Below are 19,641 nucleotides of genomic sequence, written 5' to 3' on the forward strand. Positions count from 1 at the left end.
TATTAAGTTCTTACCTGAAATAGAATTCAAATTTCCCTCCAAATTTCCCTCCGCAAGAAGTTACTATTAAATTCTTACCTGAAATAGAATTGAAATTTCTTGAAAAGGAAATAATAGAAATGATGAATTATTAAATTAAATCGAAATATTATTGTCATTAAAGAATTATATCAGGTTTATGTTACTATCGCAAGAAGTTACTATTAACTTCTTACCTGAAATAGAATTCAAATTTCCCTCCGCAAGAAGTTACTATTAAGTTCTTACCTGAAATAGAATTCAAATTTCCCTCCAAATTTCCCTCCGCAAGAAGTTACTATTAAATTCTTACCTGAAATAGAATTGAAATTTCTCGAAAAGGAAATAATAGAAATGATGAATTATTAAATTAAATCGAAATATTATTGTCATTAAAGAATTATATCAGGTTTATGTTACTATCGCAAGAAGTTACTATTAACTTCTTACCTGAAATAGAATTCAAATTTCCCTCCGCAAGAAGTTACTATTAAGTTCTTACCTGAAATAGAATTCAAATTTCCCTCCAAATTTCCCTCCGCAAGAAGTTACTATTAAATTCTTACCTGAAATAGAATTGAAATTTCTTGAAAAGGAAATAATAGAAATGATGAATTATTAAATTAAATCGAAATATTATTGTCATTAAAGAATTATATCAGGTTTATGTTACTATCGCAAGAAATTACTATTAACTTCTTACCTGAAATAGAATTCAAATTTCCCTCCGCAAGAAGTTACTATTAAGTTCTTACCTGAAATAGAATTCAAATTTCCCTCCAAATTTCCCTCCGCAAGAAGTTACTATTAAATTCTTACCTGAAATAGAATTGAAATTTCTTGAAAAGGAAATAATAGAAATGATGAATTATTAAATTAAATCGAAATATTATTGTCATTAAAGAATTATATCAGGTTTATGTTACTATCGCAAGAAGTTACTATTAACTTCTTACCTGAAATAGAATTCAAATTTCCCTCCGCAAGAAGTTACTATTAAGTTCTTACCTGAAATAGAATTCAAATTTCCCTCCAAATTTCCCTCCGCAAGAAGTTACTATTAAATTCTTACCTGAAATAGAATTGAAATTTCTTGAAAAGGAAATAATAGAAATGATGAATTATTAAATTAAATCGAAATATTATTGTCATTAAAGAATCATATCAGGTTTATGTTACTATCGCAAGAAGTTACTATTAACTTCTCACCTGAAATAGAATTCAAATTTCCAAGAAGTTACTATTAAGTTCTTACCTGAAATAGAATTCAAATTTCCCTCCATCGATACCCCTTTCCACGCGCCACCTTTGACTATTTAGTTCCGTGGCATTCCCAACGGTGGCGCTGCGAAGGAATCAGTAAAATCTTTAGGGAATGCTTGCCCCTTGACTTTGATCGACTCGTAAGGCGGTACCAAAGGCAAAAATGTTGTCGAGATTAGCTTTTCGTAACGGTGAGTTAGAATTATAATTAAAACAAATTCTTGCTGTTTTATTAAAAAAATTTCGTGCTTTAGAAATAATAAATTCCTTGCGATATATCGTAACTGTCATTGTCAAGAACATGTCGGTTATTTTACTGCCATTATGTAATAATACATTGCTCCTATTCGCGAATCCTATTTTACTTGTGAAGTGTGATTAAATACATTTTATCGTCGAAATTTTTGTGCACGTAATATACTTAATTTAAATGCGATTACAAATTTATATACGAAGGTCGGTAATTAATTTTGGATTTTGGTTAATTACGATTGGTTGTAATATCCAGTTCTACGATAGACTTAATTCTTTTTTAAACGTTTTTTTAAATACTTTTTAATTTATTTCATAGCTCAATTAGTCTCCGTAGCCTGTAGAGGGATTCAAACTACAGTACCAACATTATCCGATGGACCGCGTCCAAAACGTCCTGTAGACCCATCTCCGGTTAGGCATGGATTTATTCCGGAGGAATGGTTTACGTTCTTCTACCCTAAAACCGGCGTATCAGGTACGTCAGTAATATATAACCTATAATTTTGCGTATGAAAGACATATAGAATCATACAATGTTATAATATTTATTCAAACGTTATGTTTAGGTCCATACGTATTCTTAGCTACTCTGGGAACTTATTTATTATCCAAGGAGGTGTATATTTTGGAACACGAATTTTACAACGGACTTTCCTTGGCTACCATTTGTATTTTTGGCGTAAAGACATTTGGGCCTAAAGTCGCCAAGTATTTGGATACAAAAGTCGAGGAACAAGAAGCCGAGCTCAATGCCGGAAGAGACGAGGAGATAAATACCCACGAAGATGTAATTAAGACCATGGAAACGGAGAAGTGGCGCAGCGACGCGCAGAAAATGATTTACGATGTGAAAAAACAGAACGTTTTGATGCAGTTGGAGGCCGCTTACAGAGAACGAATGATAGAAGTTTACAACGAGGTTCGTTTCTTAAATTTTAAAACTGCTACAAAGATAAATTAAGGATTGTTCGAGATTTTTGTAACATTTTCTCTACTCGTACTAAATTATTGCGTTCGTGTTGTTTGTAGGTTAAGAAACGCCTCGATTTCCATTCCCAGCTGGATTCTGTGGAACGCAGAATTGCTCAAAAACACATGGTCCAGTGGATTATCAATGGGGTACTGAAAGCCATTACGCCGGAACAAGAAAAAGCTACTCTGCAACAATGTATTAAAGATCTCGAAGCTCTTGCGGTAAAAGCATAAAATTTCATAACTAAGCTATAGACAAAATAGAAAGATTATTATCAAATCTGGATTAGACAACAATATTGAGAGAGAACATTTCATCCGTTGCAATTACTGTGTTGTTTACCAATACATTGTACATTATATAATTACATTTGATTATAAATAAATGTCGCTAAAAAAACAACAAGCAGAGAATTATAATTATAAAAGCATTATAATTCTCTAAATTTTATTAAAAATTTTAGCATGGATGTGCATTAACATTTGATACAAGTTTTGTTTAGTTTTTAAACTGAACTTTTAATATCATAAGACCATGACCAATATTTAACTCTACAATGGCAAGTTATATGTTGCAAAATTCGTTTAATCATATTCTCAAGTCGGGATAAGTGAAAGATAACCTCGTAGTTATATCTATCTTATTCCTAAATAGTCATGTTTTATTTATTGACAGATCTCATCAAAATAATAATGCAGACCGTAACTGAATTCATTGCTAAGTTGGAAATTTAAATATAAAACGAAAGTAATGAAGATTTTTCATATATATAGATTCAAACTTTTAACCATTTAATTCGGGCATCTCGATCGCCATTAACGTTTCAGTATGTTCATTTATAAATAAAACATTTCGTGTATCTGGTTTACTAAAAATATTCTATCGTACATTTATAGTTGTAAAGAAACTGAAGCTTTCGTTTTTAAATTTCGCGCTAATTCTAGTGTCCCCTTACAGTCCCGTGTCTCTCGAGGCCCAGGGAGTTACCTAGGGACAAATCTCAACGGTTGGCATCGGGCGCCAATCGCGCCATCTGCGGGTGTAACTAGGGAGTTACTTCCATGCTCCCCTGCACGAGCATCGAGCAACAAAGCGTTGATATTTTTTTCTACCGTTATATGCTCAGGTTGACCGATAGAGCGCGCCACTGTTGGTTGTCGAAGTGTTGCGTGTTGCCACATCACCACCAAATCAAACCGTACCTGGACGATGTTTCTGTGTAGATTGCGCTGGTGCCGACTATTCCACGATACGTGGAAAGCGTGAGTTTTCTCTGCTCCGATTCAACATGTCAAATTTATCTTGAATTTCTTCACGAGTAATCAACAAAAAAGGGACAAGTTTGCGTGTAGACAGTGTCTGCTTACCGAAGAGGCTCGCCTGGCACGGTATAGACAAAGAAATTTATAGATTTAACGCAATAAACGATCGACACCATGAGCGCAACCCAGGGCCAAGTGAAATCGGGAAACGGAGTAGTAAAACAGGTAATGTACACAAATTCGACATCCGATCCGTCGACGAGGTTATTTCCTATTCAAACGCAAACATGATCTATGTGATTACGTTCATATATAACCTAATATTTTGACGTCCAAGAAATCGTATTCGACTCGGTTGGAGTGAAATATCTGGGCCTAAAAACATATGGTCCTTGCATCAAAGAATTTTCGTTATTTTTCCTAATAATAACATTCGTGAGATTCGATTTAACACGGTATTAACTCTAATCTGGTAAGAAGATTCTTTGGTCTACGTTGGTATATTTCAAAATTTCTAAACTTTCAGTCTTCCATGAAAAGTACGATGTCCCATTGCGTGCGATGTTATCACAAGAAAAGAATAAACGTTTCCGCTTTGTTTTTCAATGCAGATATTTTCATTTCAAGGTTACTTCGGGAGACACTATCGTCATTCGCGGTCAGCCGATGGGTGGCCCCCCGCCTGAAATCACGATAACTCTCTGTAACGTCACCGCTCCAAAATTGGAGCGCTGGAAAGGGAACGATAGGTACGCATATACGATTATTATATGCGTGTAATTCTAAATATACTTCAAAGTCATGTTTTTTTTTTTTATTTGTAGCACGGATGAGAGTAAAGACGAACCATATGCATGGGAAGCTAGAGAATTCTTGCGGAAAAAGCTTATTGGTCTGGATGTGTTTTTTGTTACAGAGAAATCAGTGAACACGAACAGAACTTACGGTACCGTATGGTTAGGAAAAGGTATATCCACTTTGCATAGAAATCTTTTCATTCTTTTCAATCTTTTCTATCGCCAATTTTAATTGCAGACAGAAATGGTGAAAATGTGATCGAAACATTGGTCTCCGAAGGTTTGGTAACCGTAAAAAAAGACACTCGTAATCCCAGCCCCGAACAGTCTCGACTGATCGAGCTAGAAAATACAGCCAAAGCGGCTAAAAAAGGAAAATGGTCGGAGTCACCATCCTCTGAGCACATACGTGATGTGAAATGGACTGTTGACGACCCTCGAAAGCTGGTTGAGAAATTTGGGAAAAAGCCGGTGAAAGCTATCATTGAATTTGTGTTCGATGGTTCTACGGCGAAAGCATTTCTATTACCTGATTTTTACAACGTAATGCTGATGATATCGGGTGTGAGATGTCCTGGTTGGCCAAATGGAAGACGTGAGAATTCAATAGGCGATCCTTATGCAGACGAAGCAAGATACTTTGTGGAATCTCGCTTGCTCCACAGAGACGTTGAAGTAGTGCTCGAATCTGTCAACAATAACAACTTCATCGGCAGCATTCTTCACCCAAAAGGTTAGCGCAATCTAAAACAAACTAAAATGAAATTTCTTTACTCAAATATTAATTTTCTATTTAACAGGAAATATTGCAGAAATTTTATTGAGCGAAGGGTTTGCCAAGTGCCAGGATTGGTCGATCAGCAACAGCAGAGCTGGCGCAGAGAAGCTCTATCTGGCAGAGAAGGCTGCGAAGGAAGCACGATTACGTTTGTGGAAAGATTACAAACCGTCAGGCCCGCAAATAGAATTCACTGGCACGGTTGTTGAAATTGTCAACGCGGATGCTCTGATAATCAGAACGCAAAACGGAGAGAACAAGAAAGTCTTTCTGAGCAGTATTCGACCGCCATCTAGAGAGAAACGAGTAAACGAAGAACCTAACAACACGTCTAGAAAAGATTTCAAACCTCTTTACGACATCCCCTGGATGCTGGAAGCTCGTGAATTTCTGCGTGAAAAGTTTATCAGAAAGAACGTCAAAGTTGTCGTTGATTACACTCAACCAGCTAGGGACAATTTTCCGGAAAAGTTATGTTGCACTGTCACATGTGGTAAAACGTAAGTTCAATTTTTTGTGTTAATTATTGGAATAACTAGTAATTTTTTAATAATTTTTAGAAACATTGCGGAGGCACTGGTTGCACGAGGTTTGGTGAGAGTGATAAAATACAGACAAAATGACGATCAACGTTCGTCTCACTATAATCTGTTGCAAGTGGCTGAAAGTAAAGCAGAGAAATCTCAGCACGGTTTGCATGCGAAGAAAGATATACCTGTGCATAGATTGGTGGACCTTTCCAACGATCCTTCTAAAGCTAAAGCATTTCTGACGTCTCTCAAACGAGCACAAGGAATCAAAGGTGTGGTGGAATTTGTTACGAGTGGTTCTCGTCTGAAACTCTATCTGCCGAAAGAAGATCAGCTTATTACCTTTGTTCTGGCTGGGATACGAACACCTCGGTGTCAAAGATCACTGCCAGGTGGCAGCGTAGTCAAAGCCGATGAGTATGGTGAGAAAGCGTTGGCGTTCACCAGGGAGCATTGCTTCCAAAGGGACGTGGAGATCAAAATCGAAAATACAGAAACGAAAGGAAGCGGATTCATTGGATGGTTAACCGTAAACGATGTAAACATGTCTGTTTCTCTGGTCGAAGAAGGTCTCGCAGAAGTTGTCACTTTCCCTGATTTCGGGGAACTAACAAGGACGCTGAAAGCAGCAGAGGAACGTGCCAAAACGAAGAAGCTAAACGTAAGAAATAGAAATATCATTTGTAAGTAGAATGTATAATTGTTACGTGTTACAGATGTGGAAGAATTTCGTTGAAATACAAGTGGAGAATGACAAGAACGAAAATGACAAAGAAATCGTCGAGAGAAAGGTCGACTACCAAGAGGTAGTGATCTCAGAAGTAACGGAAGACCTTCACTTTTACGTGCAATCTGTTGATCAGCGTAGTATGTTGGAAAACTTGCTTTCCCAGTTACGCCAGGAACTCTCATCCAATCCTCCTCTCCCAGGTGCTTACAAACCCACCAGAGGAGACTTGGCGGTTGCTAAATTCACTGGCGATGATCAGTGGTACCGTGTTAAGATCGAAAAGGTCTCCGGTTCAAATGTAAGCGTATTTTACATTGATTACGGTAACAGAGAAGTGGTTAATGTTGGAAGAGTCGCTGATCTACCATCAAGGTTTGCTACGGATAAACCTTATGCCCATGAACATAGCCTTGCTTGCGTTGCGCTTCCCAACGATGTAAGTATTTAGAATGTTTCTTCATTGAACGCTTTATCTTTAAAGGATTGTAACTATTGTAAATGTTGTGTCGTCAATGTAGAACGATGATAAAAAAGCAGCAGTCGAAGCCTTCAAGGAAGACGTAATGGATAAAATTTTATTACTGAACACGGAGTATAAACTCACCAGTAACGTCACTGCTGTGACATTGGTCGATTCTTCCACCAACGAAGACATTGCGAAAGGTCTCATTTCTGATGGACTATTGCTTGTTCAGAACCAACGTGACAGGAGACTCGCTAAATTGGTAAATCGATTTCTAAACAGTATTGTTATATATATGTAGTTACGTAATAATTTATTTTAGATCGAAGAGTATAAAAAAGCAGAGGAAGATGCGAAACATAGTCGGCGTAATATATGGAGATACGGTGACATACGTGCAGACGATGAGAAAGAATTTGGATTGTAAAAATGCTCAAGGAATGGTTAAAAAGTGATCGATACAGGGAAAAAAGACATCATGTTATAAACTGCATAATAAATATCTAAGAATCTATCCGCGTAGATTAAAAAAAAGAAATTAATAAATGTCCATACGAGAGTTACACAGTTGCATTGGTTATGATGCGATTATATTTCATTATATAAAAAGTATGAATTGTACATAACAATTTCATTGATCTTGTAACTTTTGAACGGAACAGTGGCATAATATATTGCGTAATATATTTTCATCATTCATTATTTCTACAGCGATGTAAAGTTCTTTTATTATCAATGGATTTGAAACAATCGAAACTTTACACGATCTATGTGCAATTTTATTTTGGCTCGTTTACATTCTGAGTCGAGAGGAAAAATAATTTTTGTACGTGTTTTCTCTGTCGCATTTAAACACCACCATATACGAATTATAAAAGTTATTATAAAGCTACCATAACTTTGTACATTTTGTCAAGCGTTACTCATTTAACTTAAGTATGTAAAGAATTCATATCGAGATGGTATATGATATTTTGAATAAAAGTGGCATCAGTAAATCGTAGCTAAAAACAGTTTAGCTATTAAAATACAAATACAGTGTATGTTTGTTACGTGTACATACAAATCGTCATTCAATAAAAATATTCTATAAACAGTTTCGTTATTTCTACTCGATTATTAAATTTATTTTACTTGTTACTGGTGCCGCTTTATTTGCATCAATAGTAGTATTGAACGATCGTGAAAACAATTTTTTTTTTTTAAATTATTGTGTACTAACGAACACTGCAAAAATTAGACATTCATATTTAAATAATTCGTTCTAAAAATATTTAATACGGCGTCGAACTATACTCCATTACTTTAGGTGTCCCAAATGAACGTAAATTTGATATGAAAATTGCCATTTTTAAAAGTAATTACAATCAAAGGAAATTGATGTAATTTAGCGGAGAAGATTAGCATGCAAAAAGTATAATTTTCGAGATATAAATTAAGGATGAAAGAAACAATGAATGTTTATAATCGAATATCTTATAAATATTTATAAATGTTATTAGCTAAAAAAAAAAACGATCAATTAAACGAGCAGCATATTATTGAATTGTTCATTTTCTAATGATGAGTTTAGAGATTTAATGGTGGAAAGAGGCTGAAGTTATTTGAACAATATTTCAGTAATTTTCGGCGAACGAAATGGATGAATATATTGTAAGATTAGGTGATACAGGTAAAAGGTAGATTTGAATTCTTTAACACTACTATATTGTAAACGCTAAGATCGAGAAAAGTTTTTTCCTTGTAAATGTATGGTATCTATTATACTTGGCATATTACGCTGCATATTTCTCTCTTAATAGTATTCAAATCGTCAGATAAAGAATTATATTAAATGTTTACGTCTCTAGAACGAATAGATCTAAATTTTGAAGAACAATTTAGGGTCATAACTTTGTTAAAAGCAAAACTTGCAAATCTTTCAAAGATAAAAGCATCACTGTTTACGTAATTTAGAAATGTGATTGATTTTCTATTTCACGATGACATACAAATAAGTTGTGTGTTGTGTATCGCAAATAAACTGTGAAAATGTTTCATTCGAATTCGATATTATTTTATCGACTGTATATTTTCTTTACTACAACACTTATTGTTGCGATATTGTTTAATTACTGTTGCTTGAAAATGAATAAACAGTTGGGACGGTGAAACCAACTTGCTTGAAAATCTATTATTTTGGAAATATATACAGGGTGTGTTGTTTCGTCTGGAACAAACGGAATGTTTCAAGAAAAGATTATATTTTTACAGAAGCTTGGGCCCAAAGGAGGAAGTGATATTTTTTGGTCGATGGAAGAATGGAGATTTCAAGGTCAAGTTAATATTTTTTAATTGAATATATTTATTTATGATCACGTTTTATTCTTCGTGTGCTCAAATTACAGCCTAAAACTTCGTTTCCGCAATTACAGCCTGGGAACAATTTTAATGGGAGATTTTAGAGGACCAAATTAGACGAAAATTAAGAATTTCAATTTCTTGACTGAGGCTTCATTAAAAAGTTTCAAATCATTCTGGAAAAATTATTATCGGTTGCAGGGGTCAATTACAAGCATTTTTGGTCATTTGACATATCCTCGAATTCCTACCCACTTTCGAGAAAAAAATTCGAGAAGTTATGAAACTTTTCGACAAAATTAGAAAATTGCAAATCGTTCTAAAAAAATTATACATAGTTACAGGGGTCAATTACAAGCATTTTTGGTCATTAGACATATCCTCGAAATCCTACCCAATTTCGAGAAAAAAATTCGAGAAGTTATGAAATTTTTCGAAAAATTTAAAAAATTTCAAATCATACTAAAAAAATTATACATAGTTACAGGGGTCAATTACAAGCATTTTTGGTCATTAGACATATCCTCGAATTCCTACCCACTTTCGAGAAAAAAATTCGAGAAGTTATGAAATTTTTGGACAAAATTGAAAAATTTCAAATCATACTAAAAAAATTATACATAGTTACAGGGGTCAATTACAAGCATTTTTGGTCATTTGACACACCCTCGAAATCCTACCCACTTTCGAGAAAAAAATTCGAGAAGTTATGAAACTTTTCGACAAAATTGAAAAATTTCAAATCATACTAAAAAAATTATACATAGTTACAGGGGTCAATTACAAGCATTTTTGGTCATTAGACATATCCTCGAAATCCTACCCAATTTCGAGAAAAAAATTCGAGAAGTTATGAAACTTTTCGACAAAATTGAAAAATTTCAAATCATACTAAAAAAATTATACATAGTTACAGGGGTCAATTACAAGCATTTTTGGTCATTAGACATATCCTCGAAATCCTACCCAATTTCGAGAAAAAAATTCGAGAAGTTATGAAACTTTTCGACAAAATTGAAAAATTTCAAATCATACTAAAAAAATTATACATAGTTACAGGGGTCAATTACAAGCATTTTTGGTCATTAGACATATCCTCGAATTCCTACCCAATTTCGAGAAAAAAATTCGAGAAGTTATGAAACTTTTCGACAAAATTGAAAAATTTCAAATCATACTAAAAAAATTATACATAGTTACAGGGGTCAATTACAAGCATTTTTGGTCATTTGACACACCCTCGAAATCCTACCCACTTTCGAGAAAAAAATTCGAGAAGTTATGAAATTTTTCGACAAAATTGAAAAATTTCAAATCATACTAAAAAAATTATACATAGTTACAGGGGTCAATTACAAGCATTTTTGGTCATTAAACATACCTTCGAAATTCTACCCACTTTCGAGAAAAAAATTCGAGAAGTTATGAAATTTTTCGACAAAATTGAAAAATTTCAAATCGTTCTGAAAAAATTATTTTCGATTGCGGGGGTCAATTACAATAATTTTTAGTCATTAGACATACCCTCGAAATCCTACCCACTTTCGAGAAAAAAATTCGAGAAGTTATGAAACTTTGACAAAATTAGAAAATTTCAAATCATACTAAAAAAATTATACATAGTCACAGGGGTCAATTACAAGCATTTTTGGTCATTAAACATACCCTCGAAATCCTACCCACTTTCAAGAAAAAAATTCAATATGAAACTTTTTAACGAAGTCTTCATCAACATTTGGTATTCTTGATTTTCGTCTTATTTTGGCCTCTAAAATCTCCCATTAAATTTTTGTCCCAAGGATGGCCGAACACCTTGTATATAATACGTGCAGTTTAAATTTTAAATGATCGGAAGCGGACTGATGATATAAATCGACTCTAAATGTCCATTGCCCGCATAAAAGGACCAACGTCGTCGCCAACTTAACTGCGCTTAACACTTTACCGACCGGTAGCGGTTGATTAATCGCCTATCGGTCGGTAAAGAAGTTGATTAATACGCTATCGGTCGGTAAGCGTTGGCCGGTAAAACAGTCGATTAATAGGCTATCGGTCGGTAATGTGTTAACAGTATAACGTATGCACAGCATCAGACTTTGACGTTGGACACCCTGTACATCTAACTAATAAAAAGGGAGTACTGGGTTGCACAGAATACAAATGAAAATAATTTCTATTAAATAATATGAAAATTTATTCTTACAGATAAAAACGCCAGAGTACTAGTGTACAAGTCAAATATAATTCTCGGTTACAAACGGAGCATTATTTAATATGATGGGAATATACGTCGTGTCTGAGCACTGTACTATCCCAGGAACAAGAAAATAACTGATCCTTGTACCATGAGAGTCCACGAACGAAATCAGTGTGATCCTCATTTTTGTATAATGATGAAAAGTTGTTGTTTACATCAAGTACGTGCACGAAGTTGTCGTCGCAGCAACAGGCTAAATCCTCTGACCTAAGATACAATAATATGGTATAGCATATGTAATTTTCTGGGCTATTAATATTACATTTTCAACTTGTTTATTACCTTTCAGGATTTGGATTGAATAAGAGTTTTTGTACTGGTCTAGGAAATATACATGTTTCTTCCAACACAGAGACACCCGGTTTTCTAATATCCATTAATACAACATCTCCGTTATCAGAACCTATCGCTACAATGTGATCTAAAACGGAATTCCAATTCACCGTTGTCAGACCTATATCTTTCTTTAGAATACCTTAAAAAGAAAATGAAGAAAATATATCCAAGTTACATAAATGAAAATAATTAAATTATCGAATTATGTTATTAATACATACTTTGGGCTGGTTTTGATTGTCTTAGATCCCACATTAATGCCTCGCAATCTAATGACGTTGACACAAATGTTGTGTTGCTCCTAGGTTGTACGTCGACGCAAGTAACTGCATTCTCATGAGCGTACGGAAACGAATACGTCGTAATTAATTCTGTTATGTCCCACACTTTTATACTGCAAGGTAACGAGATTCTGTATCAATAGATTCATATAATTTAGTAATATAAAGCATTTTATATAAATTACCAATAATCCGAGTCACCGGTAACTAAATGTTCGTTATCGTTGAATACAGACAGAGTTACTAGAGCACTGTTATGCGAGGAAGTGAATCCTGAACATTGTAACATCGGAACATGTTTATCGCCAGCCTCGACGAAATTGAACACTTGCAAACATCCGTTATCGTCGGCAACTAGAAATTTATTATGTTCCAAATAAACACCGTCGCAAACACCGCTTTCGGTGTTTGTGGTAACGAGAGCTTTGTCTCTATCAAATTCTGAAATTTGATTGTAATACCAGATACTGCCGCTCCAATGGCGAGATGTCATATTCGTACCCCCAAGAATCGCACTTGTGTCTGTAAGTAAACGAACAAATTAATATTTTTAAGAATATACAAAGAGTGATCTATTTATCAGCTTAAAATATTTTAAAATATTTTACAAGTTTCATTCAACAATTACATAGAATATTTAATCTATATTACCATTATAAATTAAGATGAATTGCAAATTTTTGTCAGAGATAGACAGTCTGTCAGCAGCTGCCATATTTTTATTCATATCTGCGTTTAAATTAGGATCTTTCAAATCATCCATAATAAAGAAATTTTAAGTAGAATCTGTTTCAAACAAAACACAGAATATAAATTTAACAACGGTCATGGATAAATAATAGCTTAGATATCTCCTCGGATTTTAGTAAAAGCGTGTACAGCGCTTCTAGTGGCGATAAACGGAACTAAACAAATGGCGGGAAAGTTAAATTCTGTATTAATCTCCTTTTTGTACGTCTATAGCAAAATGACAAAATGACAAAGTGACAAAATGACAAAATGACAAAATGACAAAATGACAAAATGACAAGATGACAAGATGACAAGATGACAAAATGACAAGATGACAAGATGACAAAATGACAAGATGACAAGATGACAAGATGACAAAATGACAAAATGACAAAATGACAAACTGCCAAAATGACAGAATGACAGAATGACAGAATGACAACATGACAACATGACAAGATGACAAGCTGACAAGATGACAAGATGACAAGATGACAAAATGACAAACTGCCAAACTGCCAAACTGCCAAAATGACAAAATGACAAAATGACAGAATGACAGCATGACAAGATGACAAGATGACAAGATGACAAAATGACAAGATGACAAGATGACAAGATGACAAGATGACAAAATGACAAAATGACAAAATGACAACATGACAAAATGACAAGATGACAAGATGACAAAATGACAAAATGACAAGATGACAAGATGACAAGATGACAAGATGACAAAATGACAAACTGCCAAAATGACAAAATGACAAAATGACAAAATGACAAAATGACAGAATGACAGAATGACAAAATGACAACATGACAAGATGACAAGATGACAAAATGACAAACTGCCAAACTGCCAAAATGACAAAATGACAAAATGACAAAATGACAACATGACAACATGACAAGATGACAAGATGACAAGATGACAAGATGACAAAATGACAAACTGCCAAACTGCCAAAATGACAAAATGACAAAATGACAAAATGACAGAATGACAGAATGACAAAATGACAACATAACAAGATGACAAGATGACAAGATGACAAAATGACAAACTGCCAAACTGCCAAACTGCCAAAATGACAAAATGACAAAATGACAACATGACAACATGACAAGATGACAAGATGACAAGATGACAAAATGACAAAATGACAAGATGACAAGATGACAAAATGACAAAATGACAAGATGACAAGATGACAAGATGACAAAATGACAAAATGACAAACTGCCAAAATGACAAAATGACAAAATGACAAAATGACAAAATGACAAAATGACAACATGACAACATGACAAAATGACAAGATGACAAGATGACAAGATGACAAAATGACAAGATGACAAGATGACAAGATGACAAGATGACAAAATGACAAACTGCCAAACTGCCAAACTGCCAAACTACCAAACTAACAAACTGATTAACTAACAAACTAAACTGACAAACTAACTAATTAACTGTAAACAAAATAACTAACTGTCAAACCAACTAACTGACAAACAAACAAACTAACGGCAAACTAACTAACTAACTGACAAACTAATTAATTTGCTGCAAACTAACCAACTAACTGCAACACCTTTTTAAATTTTTCGTGTCTAGAGTATATTACAATAACAATATTTATTGAAAAAGCTTGTTAAGTAATGTGATATAATCGAAGTGAATCTGGCGCGTCAATAACATCGCGTTACTTCGTATAAGTGTTCTCAAAATGGCGGCACTTTTTTTTACCAACCACCTACAAGTAAGAAATCTAACTAGGAAGATTCCCCTGCAATGTTGCTGCATATTTAAGGAAAATAATGAAAGCAATCGCGTAATATATTCAATCAACGTGCAACGATATCTTTGATAATGCATTCGTCAAATATATAAGTTACATTAGATATACAATCTTATATAGTTATGCTATACAGTATCATAATATTAAAATTTTCAATTTTGTGCACGTCATATCCTCAACAGTGACACGCGTCACTTATATAGAATCATTTGCGCCGATGATCGTGTAAAAGTTCCTATCTCTCTTGGTATTCCGCTCGTTAGAATCTACCGTTCGTATCGCGCGTCTTTTATCGGCGTTCGAAGATTTTCGGGATGTGCAGAAGTAGCGAATATGATTAACGCGGTAACGTCTGTTCGAGACGTAACGGCTATACTCCTGATAATTTTCCTCCGTGACGCATGCGTGTTCGATTCGGAAGAAAAATCAGAATTAGTCCAACGGAATCCCGGAAAGTAGCGAGTGCGAAAACTGTAGTCCCAAATATCGTTTATTCACGCGCTCGAAAAGGTGTTGCGGTTAATCGTTCGTGGTACTCGGTCGACTGCCAAGGCAAGATGGTGAAGCCACAGCAAGTTTTAGATATCAAACCGGAAAACGAACTGCGGTTCACAGGTACACACCAAACGACGAATCATTCTCTCGTACGCATTTCCTTCGCACCTCTTTTTCCCTAACGTCTATCCCGTTTCGAGTTTTGGCTCGATCTATGACAGGGGCAGGCGCATTGTTAAATACAAGCTGCACACGGTCCGCTGCGTTGTCAAGATGACGTAAGGTTGTCTTCGACAGCCAATTTCGTTACACTTTTATTTATCGCTAAATAGAATTATACACGATGATTCAGTGAACATCATCATTCATCGTACCTAACCCCCATTTCTTCTACGTAAATCGTTATCAATTTCTAAGTACAAATCACGATTCAATTCTCATTCTCCCCCCTCGCCTCCCCCTCTCGCTAACAGGTATACAGTGAACATATTCAAAGAGTTGTGTCTTATTTAATTTTTGTACGTTAATGTATGTATATGATATGTATCCTTGTATCTTTATGTTTTTTTAGTTATTTTATGAAATATATTTTTTATAATCACGTATACGTTGGATATTATATTTCTGTTCTTGTTCAAACACCAAAATACCAAAATGTCTACTATGAAGCGGCGCCTGATTCTCTGGGAAAATATAAGAAAAACATTCGGTGTAACATTCTCTCGTTCGGGACTTTGTTTTCGAGAAAGTCAGTTTTTTCATCTTTGTAAACATGTCAGTTTCAAGGTTTCTCGACCTTACGCCTCTCACTTTTTCCCCGTACGAAGATATGTCAAAGAACTTGTTTATAAAGATGACGTTTCAAATATTACTTAATATCAGAGTATGGAGCAGTTCGAGAAATTAAAAATATCATTAATAGAACCTATATATAGTAACGAGGAAGACATTTTCAACGATACTTGTAACACTTTCTAAACACCGTCTTGGACGAACACAACTGCGGTAGAAATATACAAAATTGAACGAACGAGTCAATTTTCTCAGAAACAAATGTTATACCAAGTTTTTTGTTATTTTTTTACGCGTAGAATCGTCCCGTATTAAAAATTCCAGTCCATCCACCGTATATGCTTGAAAGAATACATTGGAAAAGTGTTTTTCAAGGTTTTTTATGCATTGATAAATAAAATATTGAAAATAACTGTTGTCATTATGAAGTTTCGACGATAATTGTTTATAATATAATCTAATACAGTTCTTGATCGTAAAGCGAGTAAATAGTTTCGTTCGTATTGATTTGTTATGCTTATTATGAAGTTTTGATACGAGTTAAGTATTATTCGACGATAATCGTTTATAACATAATCTGATACAGTTCTTGATCGTAAAGCAAGTAAATAGTTTCATTCGTATTGATTCGTTATGCTTATTAAGAAGTTTTTGAATCGTAAAAACTATTTTCCATAGAAAATGTACATATATTTAGTTCGTAAAGCGAACGAGTGAAATATATTACGGAACTAACCGAATTAATATAATGTATTGCAGGCCCGTTCACAGAAAAGACAGTCACATCGTATTTGTCGTTATATAATCCAACGGATCAGAAAGTTTATTTTAAAATAAAGACAACTGCTCCGAGGAGGTACTGTGTACGTCCAAACTGTGGATATATCAAGCCAAAGAAAGATATTCAGATAGCTGGTTAGTCTCGAACATTGAACTTACGATATTCTTGTATTTCGTACGAATAGGAGAATTTAATTGATTAGGTATTCTGTTTTCTAGTGTCTCTTCAACCGTTCGATTACGATCCGACCGAAAAGAATAAACATAAATTTATGGTGCAAGCTTTATTGGCATCAGCGGACGACACTGGCGAGGAATATATTGATATGGTACGTAAAGGCCCAGAGAATCGATTAGATTTTTCTCTCTTAATCTATTACTTATTGTAATTTTAAAGTGGAAAGATCCAAATCCAAAGGAGTTGATGGAATCTAAGTTAAAGTGTGTGTTTGAGAATTCTGTAACTTATACCACGTCTGCAAAAACTGCTGCGAATAAATCCGAAGTGAATACAAATAATGGCAAGAACAAAACAGTTTCCATTAAACAGTTTGTAAAGGTAATGATCAGAATGCAGTTTGTGTCGTTGTGTTATACGAATTGATTGATTACGATGTATTTATTTCGTTAGGATAACGTGGAGGCGGAAGATAAGTTATTAAAAGTAGCACAAGAGGTTAATCAGCTTAGGGTAGAGGAGAGTACTCTTAGGCAGGAAAATCTTCAATTAAAGGTAAGAGATTAATTAATTCATGTGTTAGTTGGTAAATATGTGATATGTTTGATTTTTATCGAAAGTTCGGCGTGGTGATAAATGAATACAGAAATGATTTGTATTTGTAGGAGGATTTAATAAAATTACAAAACGCGGCATCGGGTCACGATGCTAAAGTAGCCGCAGCTATTTTGACCTCGCAAAGTAGTAGCCAATTGTCACAAAATTCAACAAACATCCTCGTTTTCGGTGCCATTGTTATGGTCATAGTAGGATATTTATTGGGAAAAATGTTCTGAGCAGCCATTACCTTACTGCATAACATGGCACATCCCTCTCTTCCCCCCGTGTTTCTTAGCCTGCCTTCTGCAACCATATACCACTTACCGATCGCAGATATCGAAAATCAGTCATCGTATTACGCGGTTGTTCATAATAAATATTATAAACGTGAACATATAGCGGTTTTAATAGAATTATTCGCTGCAAGAGTGTGCTTATACTTTGGTAAAGCGACGAAGAATGTTAAATCCATGAAGTTACGTTCAATTTTAAGTATCGTACATTAACACGAGACACGTGTAATTAAATTTATGTTGCTTCCATTTTTTTTTTTTCTATTGTAAAAGGATTACTCGCTTTACGGGCATGCTTGCGGCTGTGTCTTTGGAACCATGTTGCCACCAAGAAGCCATTCGCACGTAAAAACGTACTGTAATTTTTTAAAATTCGAATTTTAAAAAATTGAAAATTTTTCCCGCGTTTCGACGTGGAATAACGGAATTAATTGAATCGAACGTAACTCTTTGAAATGAGTATACCCCCAGTTAGAGAGAAAGTGAACTCCAAAATATCCGGGAAGAAATTTTTATTTAGTATTCCGAAACGTACTTAACAATCACACATTGTAAGATTGTACATAATGTATTCAATTTAAGATAATGTGTCTAACGTATAGTTAGAAGAGGAGGAGGGGGGGGGGTGGGGGTGGGGGTGGGGGTGGGGGGGCTGGCTGGTTAATAGTGGTTTCTTGTCTCAGAAAATTGGATACGCTGGCTCTATCCATCAGCAATGATTATATCACATAAGGAATTTAATGCATTAAATTTTTTTTTGACGCTTCAGTGTATTTTTATTTCTTTATGTTTGTCTTATAAAAATTCAAAATAAAGATATCTCGGATGTCACGTCGTTTTTTTTTAATATTTTCTACCCGTCTGGCATAAATTTAACTGTTCGAGGTGGTGCATATGGTATACATGGATATCCGCTTGAATATTCATCGTAACAGAGTTTAATCGCTATGTATAGGGGCAAGCTCGTAGGTTGTCACGTCATAAACAATATCGAGCACGTTACGGTTATTGTGCGTACATAAAAACGTTTTATGTATTTGTGCCTTAAAAACAAAGGCGGCAACATAACTTATTCGTGGTGACGTTTCAATGTTCTTAATATCTTCCTCGCTCTGTGTGGCTTCTCTGGCTACTTCCGGTAACGAGAATTAGATTATTATTGTAGTATACGCAGATGTGATTGTTCAAACGGGTCAAATGTAAAAAATATGTAAACATTTCTCGTTTACGGATTACGGATTACGGATTACGGATTGCATTGTTTATTATTTCATACGTTTATTATTAACACATGTACCGAATAGGAATTTTCTATCGTTAGAATATTTCCATCATTCTTCGAGCTTCTGATCCATGTTCTCTTTACATGCCTTTATTGACTATACAGTCGTATTTAAAATGAATGTAAGCTGTCTCAGTAACTTGGTAGAATGATGTTTTTCTCGATAAACGTTATTAAAGCATTTCATCGTTTCACATATCTTTACTAATTATAAAGTGTATATCGCGTGTTTGTAAAATAAACAATCTGAACGAACAATTGTCCAATGTATGCCTAAGGAGCAATTATAAGTTGCTTTTTTTTTTCTGTGTGTTGTTGCAAGAGACACGTTAGGGAAATGATTTGAGAATTCTCCGGTAAATAAATGACACGGCTACCAAAGTAAAAGAAAACATTTCCTA

At 34.5% G+C, this 19,641-nt stretch overlaps 4 protein-coding genes across 4 annotated transcripts; 3 read left to right on the top strand and 1 right to left on the bottom strand.

The window, feature by feature from the left end:
• The first annotated feature begins 1,359 nt into the window (after window positions 1–1,359).
• On the top strand, window positions 1,360–2,903 carry LOC122402803 (ATP synthase subunit b, mitochondrial). The gene is made up of 4 exons (XM_043405902.1): window positions 1,360–1,472; window positions 1,853–2,011; window positions 2,103–2,455; window positions 2,566–2,903. The coding sequence occupies exons 1-4, from the start codon at window positions 1,445–1,447 to the stop codon at window positions 2,740–2,742; spliced, it is 717 nt and encodes a 238-aa protein (XP_043261837.1). The 5' UTR covers window positions 1,360–1,444; the 3' UTR covers window positions 2,743–2,903.
• An 815-nt stretch (window positions 2,904–3,718) lies between these two features.
• LOC122402802 (staphylococcal nuclease domain-containing protein 1) lies at window positions 3,719–9,033 on the top strand. Its single transcript, XM_043405901.1, has 9 exons — window positions 3,719–3,996; window positions 4,399–4,520; window positions 4,596–4,738; window positions 4,807–5,301; window positions 5,369–5,846; window positions 5,907–6,537; window positions 6,593–7,042; window positions 7,125–7,331; window positions 7,392–9,033. The coding sequence occupies exons 1-9, from the start codon at window positions 3,946–3,948 to the stop codon at window positions 7,494–7,496; spliced, it is 2,682 nt and encodes an 893-aa protein (XP_043261836.1). The 5' UTR covers window positions 3,719–3,945; the 3' UTR covers window positions 7,497–9,033.
• Window positions 9,034–11,653: 2,620 nt separating this feature from the next.
• Window positions 11,654–13,069, bottom strand: LOC122402790 (methylosome protein 50-like). The gene is made up of 5 exons (XM_043405884.1): window positions 12,935–13,069; window positions 12,469–12,805; window positions 12,224–12,396; window positions 11,949–12,141; window positions 11,654–11,873 (listed from the first exon to the last, which is right to left on the bottom strand). Exons 1-5 carry the CDS (start codon window positions 13,044–13,046, stop codon window positions 11,675–11,677), a joined length of 1,014 nt encoding a protein of 337 aa, XP_043261819.1. The 5' UTR covers window positions 13,047–13,069; the 3' UTR covers window positions 11,654–11,674.
• Window positions 13,070–15,008: 1,939 nt separating this feature from the next.
• Window positions 15,009–18,567, top strand: LOC122402791 (vesicle-associated membrane protein-associated protein B). The gene is made up of 6 exons (XM_043405885.1): window positions 15,009–15,435; window positions 16,867–17,022; window positions 17,107–17,216; window positions 17,285–17,446; window positions 17,519–17,620; window positions 17,731–18,567. The coding sequence occupies exons 1-6, from the start codon at window positions 15,222–15,224 to the stop codon at window positions 17,899–17,901; spliced, it is 915 nt and encodes a 304-aa protein (XP_043261820.1). The 5' UTR covers window positions 15,009–15,221; the 3' UTR covers window positions 17,902–18,567.
• Window positions 18,568–19,641: the final 1,074 nt, after the last annotated feature.

This window comes from Colletes gigas, unplaced genomic scaffold (assembly GCF_013123115.1).
Source record: "Colletes gigas isolate AHSC1104 unplaced genomic scaffold, ASM1312311v1 Colletes_gigas_Sc00040, whole genome shotgun sequence".
Taxonomy (NCBI): domain Eukaryota; kingdom Metazoa; phylum Arthropoda; class Insecta; order Hymenoptera; family Colletidae; genus Colletes; species Colletes gigas.

Coding starts and splice junctions, on each gene's coding strand:
- LOC122402803 (XM_043405902.1), top strand. CDS start 1,445: ATGTTGTCGAGATTAGCTTTTCGTAACG. Junction 1,473..1,852: donor GAGATTAGCTTTTCGTAACG/GTGAGTTAGAAT, acceptor TTTATTTCATAG/CTCAATTAGTCTCCGTAGCC. Junction 2,456..2,565: donor TGATAGAAGTTTACAACGAG/GTTCGTTTCTTA, acceptor TGTTGTTTGTAG/GTTAAGAAACGCCTCGATTT.
- LOC122402790 (XM_043405884.1), bottom strand. CDS start 13,046: ATGGATGATTTGAAAGATCCTAATTTAAACGCAGATATGAATAAAAAT. Junction 12,806..12,934: donor ATTCATCTTAATTTATAATG/GTAATATAGATT, acceptor GTTTACTTACAG/ACACAAGTGCGATTCTTGGG. Junction 12,397..12,468: donor ACCGGTGACTCGGATTATTG/GTAATTTATATA, acceptor GTTACCTTGCAG/TATAAAAGTGTGGGACATAA.
- LOC122402802 (XM_043405901.1), top strand. CDS start 3,946: ATGAGCGCAACCCAGGGCCAAGTGAAATCGGGAAACGGAGTAGTAAAA. Junction 5,302..5,368: donor CAGCATTCTTCACCCAAAAG/GTTAGCGCAATC, acceptor TCTATTTAACAG/GAAATATTGCAGAAATTTTA. Junction 6,538..6,592: donor CCAAAACGAAGAAGCTAAAC/GTAAGAAATAGA, acceptor TACGTGTTACAG/ATGTGGAAGAATTTCGTTGA.
- LOC122402791 (XM_043405885.1), top strand. CDS start 15,222: ATGCGTGTTCGATTCGGAAGAAAAATCAGAATTAGTCCAACGGAATCC. Junction 17,217..17,284: donor GCGAGGAATATATTGATATG/GTACGTAAAGGC, acceptor GTAATTTTAAAG/TGGAAAGATCCAAATCCAAA. Junction 17,621..17,730: donor AGGAAAATCTTCAATTAAAG/GTAAGAGATTAA, acceptor TTGTATTTGTAG/GAGGATTTAATAAAATTACA.